This window comes from Lonchura striata, chromosome 28, assembly GCF_046129695.1.
Source record: "Lonchura striata isolate bLonStr1 chromosome 28, bLonStr1.mat, whole genome shotgun sequence".
Lineage (NCBI taxonomy): Eukaryota > Metazoa > Chordata > Aves > Passeriformes > Estrildidae > Lonchura > Lonchura striata.
In genome coordinates, this window is record NC_134630.1 from 1,455,395 (window position 1) to 1,472,120 (window position 16,726).

Consider the following 16,726-nt stretch of genomic DNA (forward strand, 5'->3'; position numbering starts at 1 on the left):
TTACAGTGTGATGTCTTGTCTTGAAAAAAACCTTGTCCTGCAGTCAGTCTGCTATTGGCTTTAAGCCCACAATTGTGTGCCATGTTCCTCTTTGCTCTTTTTTACATCCCAGCAAACTTTCTCGTAGTGCATGAGGAAGATTTCACCCATTACTCATGGTATACCATTCATTTTATCTACTTGCTTTAGTGCTTTCTGTCCTGACACTGCTGGAAACAATTTTATTCAATGAAAGATGAAATTCAGGAGCAGAATTCTGTGGTATGAGTACTACTTCCAGACTTGGACTCATTACTAGCAATTTTTTGAGCACTAATGCTGAGGCCAGATTGAATTTGGACTGATAGGAAAATGTTATGTAATATATGTTGAGTCCCTTCTAGAAGGAGAAAGCTAGAAATAATCCTATTCAAGACACATAAATACAAGACTGTAAAATGAGAAACAGGAGGCCATGGCAGCAACTGCTGAGAAACCAAAGCAGTTAAGAAATAGCATTGGAAATCCTGTATCTCCAGATTTATGAAAATGTCAGTCATTATAAAATCCCAGATAGTATCAGAAAACTTGTTAGACGCAAATGTACAGGAAACTGGTCAACAAATGAGAAGGAGCTCTGCATCAAAGGCTACACAAGGTTTTCCTTTGTCTTTATTACGTACTGGAAGCAATTCCATTATTTATCTGGTAGAAGAAACACTCCATACCTAAACAGATCCAATCTCTACTGTCTGTGTCTGACATCCCAAAAATTTAGTCTTATCCTATGCACACAGTCAGCTATGTTGCAAGTGTCTTTGAGCTAGAGCTTAAATGACTTTTTATCAGGGTGGGACCTGTACCTGCAGCAGTTTCCTCCTCTGCTCCACCTTCCACAAAGGGAAAGCCTGGAAGAGTGGGCAAGGCAGGAGCTGCAGTGTACTCTGAACAGGTTTCCAATCTGAATGCGCAGGAATGCAGCCCCAGGGATTGCCAGGATCTTCTGTTTTCCCAGCCAGGTGAGGCTGACACATTCCTATACCATCCCTTGGTCAAGTACTAAATTATTTTGTCTTGGGGTTACAAATCCATTCTACCTGCTCAAACCAGATGGAGTTTATTGTGAAATTTTTTTGGTAGCAAAGACCTGTCAAGGCCTCTAATGAAAAACTAATTGCTAAATATTAAGAGATGAATCACCATATTGAATGTGGTTCAATACTAAATCCCTATCATTGGAGGGATCCAAGAGGACCAGTGCCACAACTGAAACATATGTTGCACTGAAACATAGCTGGTGAGTGGCCACTCAGCTTTTCCACTTCCCTTTCTTCCTTGATGCTTCCTCTCCCCATCTCACCCCCAAACCATTCCCTTCATTTTAGAAGAGATAGGAAAAGTGAACATATTCAGTTAACAAGTGGAGACTGGTGTCAAGGATGAAATTGTGCAAGTGTCCAGGTTACTGCTAAAGAAAGGGTCTTCCTAAAAAATGTAGAAATATCAGGTAATTATCAATGCAAATTTCAGGAAGTATATTTTGAAAAAATATTTATTGCAGTACAGTTGATAGCAACACTATGAAAATACACAGTAACACCAGAAGGGGATAAAAACCAAACCAAACAAACATTAAAAAGAACAAAACAAACAAAAAAAAACCCCACAAAAACCCCCAACCCAAAATGAAACAAACCACAAAAAAGCCAACCCACCAAAAAAAAAAAAACAAAAAAACAGCCACAACAAAACCAAAACCAAAACCAAACAAAAAAACCCAACAAATTCCAAAGCGCACAAACTCTTGTAATAAAGTTTCTAAGCCATTTTCTCAACTTCATGAACAAAGGGGATTTACATCTGGTTTACATTATCAATCAAAATTAGGCAAAAAGCTTAAAATAATTTCTAAAATATGAAAGATGTACAGATGATCACATCAAATAACAAGAGAAGTGAGCTAACCCAAAAATGCTTATACAGAGGCTTTCAGCATTCTTAAAATATTTTTCCTGTCTTAACACAGAGTTTATAGCTGGTCTTCCACAAATTTGCTAGTGTTAGAAACTGAATGTTAAAGAGAGAAAAAGTTCACTCTTAAGTGCACGGCTTGATGCTCAGGGGTCTTTTTTTTGTTTGCTCGGGTGTTAGAGATGACACGGACTGCGTGAGGCAGGAGGAGGGGCCGGAAGGGTGCTGGAGCCGGTCCAGCAGCAGTTCGGCTACAGTTTACAGACAGGCGCCAAAATTCAAAACACGCACTGTGCTGTACTGCAACTCCCAAGTGTGGCTGGAACAAAGCGCAAGAGGCAGATGGGGCAGGTTCCGACCTCATTACGAGCAGCGACCACAGCACCCTGGGATTTGTAGTCTCTGCTTCCTTCCCGATTCAGGCAGAAAGCTGAATGTCATGCTAATTCGCTCATTATATCATCAGATCTCACTAGCAGCACCCTGCCGGCAGTGACCCTCATGTAGAGAGATTGTGCCTTTCAGAAAGTACATGGGAAGTGATCTTGCTTTCATTTTAGCTGTCACTCATAAACACCCTCTGGGGAACCCACTGATATCCACAACTCCACAGACTGGTGTGGAAATTTCTGTCCTTGGCTCTTGGTAGGAGACAGAGGTGAAGGGACATGCAGCGCTGTTCCAGGAGAGGTGATGCATGAGCAGGTGGGACAGGCACTCTGCTGTCCCACACAGCCAGGACAGCTAGTTTTGTATCAGATGCAGATTTTGAGGTAAATGCAGTCAGGTGAAAAACCGTGATTTATGCAGTGATTGCTAGGGAGACTTAAAGCTATTTGCCCACATGGATATTGAGAACCCAGAATTCCTGGGTTTATTCCAAGGTTTTCCAGTTTGAGGTGTATTTGATACCAGGATTTCACATGAAGATTGTTTTAGTTCTATTTTGAGACCAAATAACTACTACCTGCTTTTTCACCCTGGGTCCCTAAGTTTTCCCTAAGTTTTCATTGTATGTTGTATTTTCTTGCTGTCTTTCCTGTTTTTCTATCCAGACCTATCTTTGTATAATGCTCTTGCTACTTTTTCTCTTTGCTGTTCATACAGATGACAGTCTTTTCAATCAGTTTTTTCAACTTCTTTTTCTCAGCCCTTCCTTGTAGCTGAAAGGCACAAGACCAAGAATAGCTTTTGGGAATGGTAATCCAGTTTATACTTGTTAATGTGCAAGAACAGATAGAATTTGAGGTTTTGGGGGAAAATACAATTCCAAATATTCAGGAACAGAAAACTCAGCAAATTTTAGTTTGTACAAACTTTAACTATGTAGCCAAAAAACATCACTCTTTAGGAACTCCTAAAAACATCAACCTTGGGGACGTCTAATGCTTTCTCCATTTCAGCACAGAGCTGGACCCTATCCTGTGCAGAGCGGACAGCAAAGACGGGCAAAATCACACAGTGCACAGGCGGCTGTGGGCGGTATTTTAGGGAACTACAGTGAAAACACACGAATACACCTTTCAGTGAACCCATCAGCCCACAGGCCTGAGCCCCGTCAGCGACCCGGGCTGCTGCTCCGCCAGGAGCGGGTGAAGGTCAGTCCTGTTGGTCGCTCTGGCCCCTTCCACAGTCGCCACCAAAACCTCTTCGCTTCAGAACCGGCCCCACGCTCGGTTCTGTCCTTGACGCGTAATCCGAACAGCAACGGCGAGCCTTGATCAGGCGCAAAATGGCGGGCAGCGCTGAGCCCCGCGGCCATCTTGGCGGCGGGACTGCATGTCCCAGGCGGCGCCGCGGCGCGAGGGGCCGCCCGCCCGCCATCTTAGCGCTCCCTCCCCCGGTGCGGCGGGATTGAATGAGTCGCTGCCCGCCCGCCTGCCAGCCCAGCGCCATGTCAGGCACTCCGAGCCGCGGCACCCCCGGCGGGACCCCGCTGTCGCCGACCCGCATCTCCCGGCTGCAGGAGAAGGAGGAACTGCGGCAGCTCAATGACCGCCTGGCCGTTTACATTGACCGTGTGCGGGCGCTGGAGCTGGAGAACGACCGTCTTCTGCTGAAGATATCGGAGAAGGAGGAGGTCACCACCCGGGAGGTACGGCCGGAGTTGGGGACCAGCAGCGACTGCTTGTGGGGCGCCCCCCACCTCCATCCCGGGGCAGGTCCGTGGCCCGGGGCTCGCCCGGCCAGTTCCCGCCCGGCCAGTTCCCGCCCGTTCCCTGCGCGGGGTGCGCTGTGGCGGCTCCGTGCGGCCGCCGCGCCATGCCCGTCCGCCGCGCGGGGAGCGGGGGCGATGGAGACCCTGCACCTACTCGCGCGGCCCCGCGGGGCAGCTCTCTGGCCGCGCTGTCGCGCTGAGGGGCTACTGGCGACACATTCAAGGCGGCTCAGGCCGGGATTCGGCACGGGGAGGAGCCCGTGCCGGTGGCGGGAGTGGAGCGGGGCGGACGCGGCGCTGCGGGCGGTATTGGCGGCTCCCGCGCCGGCCGGGCTGCAGCGCGGAGCCGCTGTGGGGCCCTTGGCCACGGGCGGGGCTCGGCCGGGGTCGCGGGCGGTCCGAGCTCTCCAGTGCCCCGCGCCCACAGCACACGCGTACTCTGGTACCAGGGTGTTGGGTGTCCCCTACGGCCTCTGTCTTGATGGCTGATGCAATGGGATGGGAGATTTGAAAGGGTTTAGACTGGCTTTGCCTCTGACTGTAGAAAATATTTTACAGATTCCGTAAATACTCGGAATCAAGTCTGTGTAAGCGACTCTGATTTGTTTCCTCGAATTTTGGAACAAAACTGCGTGACTTTTTTCCCTAAACCTTGCTTTTCCCTATTCTGTGGTGTCTGCTTTCCGCGGTACTCTCCTTTCCTCATGCCGGAAGGAGGTAGTCGGTGACACACTGGGGTCAGTCCCGTCCTGTGCAAGCCCAAACCCTCTCAGCAAGGTGCGGTGTCCCGCCACTGAGGTGATGTTAAGGTGCTGTGGAAAGCCTATCAATAAACAGCCTGGACTGTAACTTCTGGGATGTGATGGATCGCTGTGCCACTGTGTAGCTTTTAAATTTTTTTTCTTTTTCCTTTTTTCACCCCTTGAGATGCTGATTTAATGGTGCTCGGAGTGTTGGGAATAGGGTTTGATTTAATTTAGTTTAAGCAGAGCAGATACTAGAGTGTCTTATTTGGAGATGGTTTGGAGTACCTGCAATCAGTACATATATGCCCAAAACCAAAGTACCTTTAAAGTCCCTTTGTATCACTTAATGATATATTGTATCTTCCATGCTTTCAAAATCGCTAGCTGTTTCTAAGCATGAAACATCACTTGTCATGTGAAATCATGCTATGAACAAAATAAATACATTTAATTTAGGGAATTTCTATGCTGTAGATCTCTGGAGGCTAGAAGGAGTATCCCTTTGAAATGCGAGAGGCAAAGTGTAATTCTACTGACAGCACACATGTAGCAAAAGTAAGAGAACAAACAGACAACGTAGATATAATTTCATTCGACTTTTAGCATGAGCATAAACCAACTTGTAACAGCGTTCTGTGTGAGCAATTCTGAAAAGTATTCTGATGCGGTAATCAGAAAGTAAACTGGAGAATATTTGGTTACTTTTTAACCTTTTGGTTACTTTGAGCTTTCTGTCTCCAGTTTTTTCATCCAGACTTTAAAAAGGTCTTAATCCTTGAACATAACAAACTTCTTCAGGATTCATGAAGCTCTTCCTTTGGACCACCTTTGTTAAATACTTTCCTCATCCATTTAGGAAGGTCTGTTTATTCTTTTTATATGTCCACAAAAGGAAACTTTATAGTTTTACTGTGTTGGTAGTGGGTAGTGGACATTGGTTTTGGACTATGGAAGCAGTAAGCCTTCACATAGTTGTCAGATTTTTGATTTACTGGAATGGGAGAATCATATCCTTTTACTTTTGGGACCAACCTAGTAGATTGGATTTTCTGCTGACAATTCAGCAAATTCCGACAATTATTAACTGTTGGAATTTGCATTCATAAAATGATTAGGCTTAGTGTGAAATAAGATATTAAATAAAAATAAACCCTCCAAATCCCACAACCCCCACAAACATACCCCAAAGCAGCTCTTAACTTCTGTGTAGAAACACAGTTAAACATAATCCAGTGAAATTTGCATACTGTTCTCTCTGTGTTATTAAATATATATGTAAGCATCTAAGCTCTGCATGCTTATAGGAGACTATTTTCTTTTTCCGCAGTGTTCAGAATGAAAGCTCATTTTTGTTGTTCTCAACTGTGTGTAAATTTGAGTTGGATCTTATTTATTATTTATAAAAGCTAATTGAATATTCTATTATTTTTGGCTTTTCTTTGGTAATGGCAGAAAACATCACCTGCCACTGTGGTAGGTGGTATGCTGCACATTGTGGGAAGCAGACACGAAGAACTGCTCACCAGTGGGCTATTGGTTACTACCTGAGACTTTTGCCTAGAGAGCAGATGATGGGGTCCATGATCAAAAGTGGATTTCTCAAGGTTAAGGATAGCTATGGCAAGCAGTATACAGAACCATGGTTAACATGAGAGAGATGTTTGTTCTTTGTTTGTCAACTCCACAGGGACCATACCTGAGCTGGGTGACACTGTTGTTTACTGACATGACATGTCCTCAGTAATGGGTGACCGTTCCTGACACTGCCTGCCCCCACCCTGCAAGTGTGGGAGCAGTTTTGATCTGTCCTCAAAGTTCTGGTTTAGGGTAGCATCTCCTGGATGAGAGAAGTTCTACTGATGCTGATCAGGCAAGGGCTGTAGTCATTCTTCTGCCAGAGATTCTTTAATCATCAGCTGATCAGGATGTACTTTTTCCTCATTGTTTCAATCACCAGTTTGAAGAAGATTGCAGAAAGCAGCTGTTTGCTGTTTGTGTGGCAGTCTCAGCATAATCATAGACAATATTATTCCTGTTCTTTTTTATGAACACAGGGCTGCCATCTCTTAACAGCAGAGAAAAGAAGCTTTGCAGTTGATTGATCTTTAGTTCTTTCTTAATTAAAGCCTTTTTCCTAACCTTGTCCATTGCTGCTTTACTTGTATGTGTGGGAATCAAGGGCTTCCCTCTGGCTGCCCTGGAAAGTCTGGGACCCTGGCAGGGGTCAGGAAGCCCCCTGGACAGAGCCCCCAGAGACACTGTCTGTGATACCTGTCCATGGAAAAGAGTTTTCAATATTACAGGATGAATTACCAGCTCTGAGTGTTTGATATCAGTAATAATTAAGTGTGGCATGGGTGCAAAAGTAAAATTTTAGGATTCTAGATAAGGGGTCCAAAGGGGACAAGATGGAGGAAATTGGGTGTGTCCTGTCCTTTTTCTCCTTCTTCATGCCCTCCATGTCTCACTGTGGTGTTGGCATTTTTCTGTTGGTTCAGGCTGGGGACACACTGTCCAACGTAGGTGACAGATATTGGCACGTTATTGTAAATGCAGCCCAGGGAGTTTCTGGTATTGAATGTTTGTAACATCCCACTGAGGGCAGAGCCCCACACGTTGTCCTGCAGGACAGAGCTGTGGCAGGGCAGCAGAACATGTTAGAGATAAACAGAATAAACAGCCTTGAAACCAGCACAGACCAATTATGGCTTCTTTGGCAGCAGGGCTGAAAGACAGAGACTTTCTACAATCTCAGGATCATCAATACCTCAGATTCCGACAGTATGCAGTAGGTACCTAGACAGATAAAAAGTATATACTGTAAGCCCTCAGTCAAATGCAAAAAAAAAGGTTTACAGATGTGGCTGAGGGAACCTCTAACTGTTCTCATTCCTTTTCTGCTTTCCTCCATCACTGCCCTTGTGTAAGGTAGCCTGTGACAGAAGAGAAATTGAGCTTATCCCCTTGTTTTTTTAAACCTTAGTACATGACTGATTCTGTTCTCACTGTGTTGGGGTCACTGTTGCAATAACATAATTTGTGAGGCTGGGAGGGGACATACTGGAAGAGTTAAGAGAACAGTCCTAGAGCTCTCCTCAATTCCCTTTTACTAACTCCCTTCCCTCTCCTGCAGTGCTTATGGTTGTAGCCTTCTTGAATAGATGTTTTAATGGGGACAGGAGAGATTACTGCGCTGTTCTGAGGACACCCCACTGTGCTCCCCCCTCAAAGGAGAATTAGAAAAATAAGATCCTTGGGAGCCTCAGCTCCCGATGGGAATTGCCCTTGTAACAAAAGCAGGATCTATGGGGTTCCTTATTCATCCATGTCTTTCCATCTCTGTGGATGTGAGTGCAGGTGGCTGCAATCTCACATGGTTTCCTCTTACCTGCCAGTGTTGGAGCTACCATGCCCTTTGGTGACCAGAACTACTGTCATGACCAGGATATGAGTGTCTGGTGTTGCCTAGGTGTCACCTGCAAAATACATGCTTAGACGCTGCTGTAGATGTTGGGTCACTCAAGTTGCATCCTCTGAAATACTGAGTTAAATTATTTTCTGGCACTGTAGATGTCATCTGGGAGGTGACGTAACACACATCTTCATTGTTCTTGAGAACTTGACTGATATTCTCGGTGGGCTTGAGCTATAGCTGACTGGCAGTCCTTTGTCAATCTATAACTGGCTAAATAAGAACATACTAAGCCACACCTGGTGGGAATACACTTATGTTTTGCACATTAATGTATTCTTATGAGATTAATGTTTCATCGCCAAATTTGTCTGGAGTCACTTGTGGTTGGCTGGAACATGTTTCTTGCCATGTTCTCGTTTCTAGCATGTTGCTTCAGTGCCTTCTTGACATGTTTCAAGTCTTCACTGAATTACATGCTGCAGCTTTTCTCAAGTGGGGTTGTTTTGAGAGGGTGTTGGTGTGTCTGCCCTTGACCCACTGCCTACTGAGCTTTAAATGCTCCCAGTGAAGGTAGGTAAGAGCATCCAGCAGTTGTAGCTTTCAGAGTCTGCTATGGAAGCATCTCTGTTTTCTTTTTCTATTTCCTTGCTCCTGTGTTGCCCAACTACAAACTCACAGACTCTTTTGCCAGCAAAAGAGGGGGTAAAAAAGTGAAAGTACATTTGTGGTGCAATAAGGGTGTCTAGGTTGGCCTATGTGCAGGAAAAGTTATGCTTGGGTGCACATGGACATGAAGTGGATTGGGCTGCAGCATATCCTTTTGTTTTCTGGTAAACATTTTGGGTTTTTTTCCTTTGCTTTCATATGGGGTTTCCATTTTCACAGTTGAGAGACCAATTTGCTGGCCTAACTTGTCATCTTGGAATGTTTGTTGCTGCTTCCCAGGGTTTGTATTCTGGGCATTGTAGAAAATCTGCTGAAGCTCACATGGCCATATGCGTTTATCCATTCTGCTCCTCAACAGAGGGACCAGTGCTGGGGACAAGAGGGACCTGAAGAGTATCAGACATAACTACATGGCTCTGGGTCATTGTTGGAGGTTAGGGGTGGGTTCTGTTTGGGGTTTTTTTGGCTTGGCTGTTTTTGGTTTTGGGAGTTTTTTGGTTTTGGATTTTGTTGTTGGGTTTTTTCCCTTTTCTTTCTCATACGGAGTTTTTCTCCCATTTGTTGCTTAAGAGACTGCAACTATATATTGAGAAAGACAAAGGCCAAGATGTGCAGAAGGCATGCAGCTGGCTGCAGTACCTAAGGTTTTCTCTTGAGAAGTGCAGAGGCACTATGAGATTTTGGCTGGAGGTTCAGGGGCTGGGCTCAACTCCTCACTCGCTCTCAGGGTCAGAAGGCAGGCAGTTGGGCTGCTGCTACTGCAGGGAGAATTTGCTGCCACCACGGAGTTCTGTCCTGCTTCTACTACCATGTATGAGCCTTTGCTTATAAGAGCGGCCGTTGAACTGTGACCTTTTCAATACCCAACCTCACTGCAAAGGACCCTCATCTACTGGGGTGCCCCAGGGGAAAACCTGGAACCCTGAGCTCCTGGGATGAAGTGTCTCCCAGCTGCCACTGCCCAGCCTCTCTGCTTTTAGCGTCTGTTTCTGGCTTTTTGCTACACTTTATTGGACTCTCTGGGTCTCGCTGACCCTGGCCTCACTGTGTTTGCCACCCTGGGTGTGCCTGCCGCTGCTCTTCCAGCTTGTTTCTCTGAAGTTCCTGCTGCAGGCCATTCAGCTTTCCAAGTGGCGCTGAGACCAGCTGCCCCACTGAGGGTTTGCAAAGGAAGCCCTTTCTCTCTTTCACCCGCCATTGCCGTGGGGCGAGGCGGCTGAGCCCGCGCCACAGCGCCCCCTGCAGCCGCGGGGGAATCATCGCACCTGCCCGGCCCGGCCGGGAGCCACCGGCGCCCCTGCCGGCTGTGCCCGGAACTGTGCCAAAGGGGAGAGTGCGGGTGGTCGGGAGAGGCCGGGGCCGGGTCTGGGCTCCGGGCCGGGGCCGGGTCTGGGCTCCGGGCCGGGGACGGGTCTGGGCTCCGGACCGGGGCCGGGTCTGGGCTCCAGGCTGGGACTGGGTGTGTTTGTTGTTGCTGCTGCTGTTGTTTGTTTGCCTTGTTGTACATACACATACTAGTAAAGAACTGTTATTTGTTTTCCTTTATCTTTGCCTGAAAGTCCCAAAATTTCAAAGTTATAATAATTTGGGGAGAAGGGGGTCACATTTTCAATTCCCAGGGAGGTTTCTGCCTTCCTTGGCAGACACCTGTCTTTCAAATCAAGACAGTGATCATCAGTGGCATCAGAGCCCAGGTGGTGTGAGGAGAGTGAAGGGCTTGAGGATAGCCAAGCAGATCCTGCAGAGCAGCTCTGGATTCCACAACTGCTGTTGGCAGCAGGGTTTTGGATTCTGTAACAAACCCGCAGTGCAAATTTAGTCTGGGTGGAGAATAGATTGAGAGTCACTCTGGGACGGACTTGGGGGTGTTGGTGAGTGAGAGGCTCAACCTGCCCTGACCATGGGCACTAGCCCCCACAAACCCCCTCTGTGATGGGCTGAGCCCCCAGTGTGGGCAGCAGGGGAGAGGGCATTCTGAACCTCTGATCTGTTCAGAGAAGCTATGCCTGCCCCATCCCTGGAAGTGTTCAGGCCAGATTGAGGCTTGGAACAACTGGGGATAGTGGAAGGTGACCCTGCACATGGCAAGGGGTTGGAATGAGATGAGTTTTAAGGTCTTTTCCAACCCAACTCATTCTTTGATTCTTTGACCATGGAACTATCTTTCAGGATTCACAACTGCTTCAGAGAGACAGGATCAGGATCCACCTGACTAAATGTTCAGCATACAGCTGGATAACCCTGTCACATGCTGTGTGAGGAACTGGCTCACGAATTGGTCACAATGGGTTATAGTAATGGAGGGACATCAGGCTGACATTGATCACAAGTGGAGTTCCATCCTTAGCCCATCAATATCTTCATCAATGATCTTTAGATCCAGGACTGTGGTGGATTCTACGAAAGTTTGCCAGTGACACTAAACTGGGAGGAGCTTTCAACACCTGCAAGGGAAGAGAGGCCCTCCAGAGAAATGTTGACCAATCAGAGATGGGAAATCAACAACCATCTGAAGTTTAACAAGGGCAAGTGCTAGATGCTGCCCCTAGGATGGGGCAGCCATGGTTGTGTAGATGGACTGGGGAACAAGAAGCTGAAGAGGGGCTACAGAAAGGGGCCTAGGGGTTCTGATTGATTGATTGAAGTTGGATCTGAGTCAGCAGTGCCCTGGAGCCAGGAGGGCCAACCATGTCCTTGCCAGCTGGGCGAGGGAGAGGATTGTGTCTCTCTGCTCTGCACTGGAGCAGCCTCACCTTGAGTTCTGGGGGCAGTTTTGGGCACCACAGTATAAAAAAGATATTAAGCTAATAGAGAAGTGTCCAAAGAAGGGCCACAAGGATGGGGAAGGGTCTAGAGAGGAAGTTGTATGAGGAGCTGCTGAGGGCACTTGGTTTGTTCAGCCTGGAGGAAAATAAAGGGAGACCTCAATGCAGTATTCAACCTCCTCATGAGAGGCAGGTACCAGTCTGTACACTCTCATGACCAGTGAGAGAGCTTGAGGAAACAGCATGGAGCTGAGTCAGGGAAGGTTTAGTTTGGATATCAGGATGTTTTTTCCCAGGAGGTAGTTGGGCACTGGACATGCTCCCTGGGGAAGTGTTCAGAGCACCAAGGCTGCCAGAGCTCAAGGAGCATTTGGGCAATACTCTCAGGCACAATGTAAGATTGTTGGGGTGCTCTGTGCAGTGCCAGGAGTATGACTTGATGCTCCTGACAGGTCTAACTCAGCATATTTTATGATTCTATGAAAGTTGTTCTGGCATCCTTTCACAGAAGCAAAAGTAGTATTCTTACATGGTCTGTACCTTTTAGTTGTCTGATATAACTTTGAAATAATCATGCCTTATAAAAAATAAAAAGGTATAAAAGACTTCAAGATGCCTCATGCAGTTTGTATTGCTGATTATATGATAAATGATTTTGGGACAGGGAGAAGTCTGTAGTTCTTTATCCTATGAGATAGAGAAGACTGGAAGCTCATTTCTGAGCAGTTCACATTTCTATAGTTCATCTGGTTTCAGACCCTTTGTAGCTTTGTAGTGGAAGAACAGCAGAGTCAAATTGGGCCCTTGGGCTTGTATTCCACAAAATGTCTTCATGTGTTAAAAAAAAAAAAAAATCTCCCAAAGCAGCAGTGTTGGGAATAACGGCAAGTAATTGAAGTTAAGATTGTAAGGTGCACTGATCTAGTTCAGTTTATCTCTTGGGAAGGTTTGCACATTTCAAACATAGTATGTTTTGTCGCAGTGGTAATAAAAACTAAATATTTGGGTTGCTCGTTAATGGAAAATGTTCAATATAGAATGTTCTTAAATGGCAGTAATCATATCATACACCCTTTTTCAAAAGAAACTTGTGTGTAACCTGGTCCTATGTTTCAGTTCTTTGATAGTTGTTGTGATGTTCTCATACCCAATACTTTTTTTTTGCCTTAGGTGAGTGGAATCAAGAGTCTCTATGAGTCTGAACTGGCTGATGCTCGAAGAGTTCTGGATGAAACTGCCAAAGAGAGGGCTAGATTACAAATTGAAATAGGAAAGCTGAGAGCAGAACTTGAGGAGTTCAATAAAAGGTGAGGAGAGTATTCAATTTCTTTTCTTTCAATTAGAATGGACAATATTTGCTGTGCAAATTATACTAATGATGCTTCTTAAAACGCCTTTTGGAAGCAGATCCATGAGAAGATTCCCTCCATGTCAGAGGGAAAATCCTTCAGCTTGTTGGTACAACTGTCAGAGCACATAATTCCAGCAGTATATACACAAGTATATTTGTAAATGTAAGATGAATGTCATGTGATATGCGAGTCAAGCAAATGGCTGTGCCTGCTTTGTTGTGTCATACCTCCCCTTACATGAACGTGCATGTGTGCAGCTGCTTGGTTGTCCTAGGTTATAATATTGGGGTGTATTTCATTACCACCTCAAGATGCAATCCCTTTCTTTCCTTATCTCGTGACTCAGAGGTAAGTCCCTCCAGGAGGACCTGTTCTTTTAGGCAGGTGACTGATAAGATCACATCATTCTGTTGTGAGATGCTCCGCCCATAGGGAGGAGCCAAATGATGCCATCAAGGATATGAGCGGGGTTGTGCAGACAGCAAGGAGATCCCCTCTTCCAAGGGGAACAGCTGAGACCTTCTCTACACTGGACCTCCAGAGGGAAACTACATCAGTCTACAGGAGCACTGTTTGGACAGAGCCATATCTGCTACCACCGCCCTAGCCAGCAAATGTCAGGTTGTATCTCTAACTCTGTCAGTGGTTCTTCTTTTGTTATATTGTGTGTATTTGGTTCTTTGTTCCCTTTTTCCTAATAAATTGTACTTCTGACTTAGAGCCTCTCACTGGTTTTGCTTTTCAAACCAGGGCATAATTTTGGCGCCCAATGTGGGGCTAGAAGCTACTAAGAAAGTCAAAATTACAATTTTGCTATGATGCTTAACATGTTTATATGGGTCTCATACCTAACTCTATGTTTTTCCATGCTCAGGCATTATCTGCTGATCATAATGCTCCTGTGTAAATCAGGATACAGTATAAAAATTGCATTATTGGTCTATTATTTCTATAGCATGATAACCTCAGAAACAATGAATGTAATTTGGAATATATATTCACTTTTGTTTTCTTGTCCTCATCTAAGCTGCTATGTTTGGGGCCTCAAAAATCTCACCCAGTCCCTGGGGGGGGGGGGGGTAAAGAATTACTTTTCCCAGCCTTTCAGGTTTGACACGCCATTTTTGAAAAGGTTGAGCTCTTTCTATATACCAAAGATAGCATAGTGTTGCTGTTAGTTCTGTTTTGTCTTCTCTGCACATCTTGCAACCTGCTTAGGAGCAAAGCACTATATGATGTGGTGCAGCATTTTCTTGAAGAAGAAGAAAGGAGAGGCAAAACAACAGTATCCATGCCCACGCAGACTGCCACAAAGGAAGAAGAAACCAGCAGCGAAACAGCATCCATGTCTATACAGACTGTGCCAGAAGAGGAAGGAACCGAATGTGAAACAGCAGCATCTGTGTCCATGCAGACTGTCATAGAAGAAGAAAGAACCACAAATAAAGCAACAGTGTCTGTGTCTACACAAACTCACAGAGGAGGAAGAAACCCAAAGCACCGTCAGCATTTCCACACAGACCATCACTGAACCCAAACAGCCTGAACCAGTAGCAGTTGCCCCCATTCAGAAGAAGAAATCAAAAAGCAAATCAGTCCGCATAGTGACCGACGAGGATGTGGCAGGACCCTCGCACCCAGCAGAAGAGACAGAGCCAGAAATCATCACTTGGTCTCTATCCCTGGGTGAGCTGCATGACCTGCAGAGAGAATTCACCCGCCAGATGAACGAGTCCATCCTGACCTGGCTGCTCCGCATCTGGGATGCTGCAGCCAATGATACCATTCTGGATGGAAGTGAGGCCAAGCAACTGGGAGTACTGTCCAGGGATGTGGTCATTGACCAGGGGATTGGGAGAACCCAAGAAACTCTCAGTCTCTGGCGACTACTGCTGACAAGCATGAGGGATAGATACCTTTGCAAAGAAGACCTCCACGTACACCAAGGAAAATGGAGCACAATAGAACAAGGTATCCGATGCCTGAGGGAATTGGCTGTGCTGGAGATAATTTTCTCAGAAGACGAGACTTCCTAAGAGCTCAGATTGTGTCCAGTGCAAATCACAGATGTAGTTGATATTTGCACAGCTTGGAACAGAGATGTATTCCCGTTACCTGGCAACGCTGCAATGGAGAGAAGGCGAGGACAGGGTGGGTGTCTTAGCCAATAAACTAAGAATTTACGAGGACACTGTCACCGCCCCGTTTCATACCCATGTCTCGTCCTTAGAAACAAGACTGGCTGAGCAAGTCTAGGGCTTGATTGAAGACAGCCATCAGAAACTAAAAAAGGAACTTAAGGAAGAAGTTGACCAGATCTCACCAGAACCAACAAGAGTCTCTGCCATTAGGAGCCGGTGTTCCCCAGCCAAGGAGAGAGGATACACTCCATGAGGTAACTTCTGGTTTTTCCTTCAGGAGCATGGAGAAGCCATGAGGAAGTGGGACAGAAAACCCACCTCCTCCTTAGCAGCCTGGGTACGTGAACTGAAAAGAGGAACCCCCAACACGAGAAGCTCATCTAGAGTCAATGCTGCTCCAGTCTCTCACACATGAAATTCTAGACAATATAGGAATAATGATATGACCGACCCTCTTGAAGGAACTTCAGGAAGCTATTTGCAGGAAGAGAGAAATGTGTACTATGACCAGGCATAGAGGGGCCCTGCCTCTAGCCAGGTAGAGGACAGGGACAGTCGGATCTATTGGACTGTGTGGATCCAATGGCCTGGCACATCTGACCCACAAAAATATACAGCTTTGGTTGACACCGGTGCCCAATGTACCCTGATGCCATCAAGTTATGTAGGAGCAGAATCCATTTCCATCTCTGGGGTAACAGGAGGATCCCAGCAGCTGACTGTATTGGAGGCCGAAGTAAGCTTAACTGGGAATGGGTGGCAGAAACACCCCATTGTGACTGGCCCAGAGGCCCCATGTATCCTTGGCATAGACTACCTCAGAAATGGATATTTCAAAGATCCAAAAGGACATTGTTGGGCTTTCGGGATAGCTGCTGTAGAGACAGAAGACATCCGGAAACTGAATACCTTGCCTGGTTTTTCAGATGACCCTTCTGCTGTGGGACTGCTGAGAGTTGAAGAGCAACAGGTACCAATTGCCACAGCAACAGTACACTGTTGGCAATATCACACCAACAGAGACTGTGATTCCCATCCATGAGATGATCCGTAAACTGGAGAGCCAAGTGGTGGTTAGCAAAGCTCATTCCCCTTTCAACAGCCCTATATGGCCAGTGCGCAAGTCCAGTGGAGAATGGAGACTGACAGTGGACTACTGCGGCCTAAGTGAGGTTACACCACCACTGAGTGCTGCCGTGCCAGACATGTTGGAGCTCCAGTACGAGTTAGAGTCCAAGGCAGCAAAGTGGTATGCGACCATTGATATCGCCAATGCCTTCTTCTGCATCCCTTTGGCAGCAGAATGCAGGCCTCAGTTTGCCTTCTACTGGAGGGGAGTGCAGTACACCTGGTACCGACTGCCCCAGGGGTGGAAACACGGCCCCACTATCTGCCATGGACTGATCCAGGCTGCACTGGAAAAGAGCAAGGCTCCTGAACATCTACAGTATACTGACGACATCATCGTATGGGGGAGCACAGCAAAGGAAATTTTTGAAAAAGGAGAAATGATTGTCCAGATTCTACTGAAAG

At 46.3% G+C, this 16,726-nt stretch overlaps 1 protein-coding gene across 1 annotated transcript in view; it reads left to right on the forward strand.

Annotated features, from left to right (window-relative positions):
* The first annotated feature begins 3,770 nt into the window (after positions 1-3,770).
* LMNB2 (lamin B2) overlaps positions 3,771-16,726 on the forward strand; it is a 40,433-nt gene continuing 27,477 nt past the window's right edge. The window contains exons 1-2 of the mRNA XM_021528183.3: positions 3,771-4,045; positions 12,871-13,007. Coding sequence (XP_021383858.1) covers positions 3,809-4,045; positions 12,871-13,007 — 374 coding nt within the window. The 5' untranslated portion in view covers positions 3,771-3,808. The remainder of the gene's footprint in view (positions 4,046-12,870; positions 13,008-16,726) is intronic.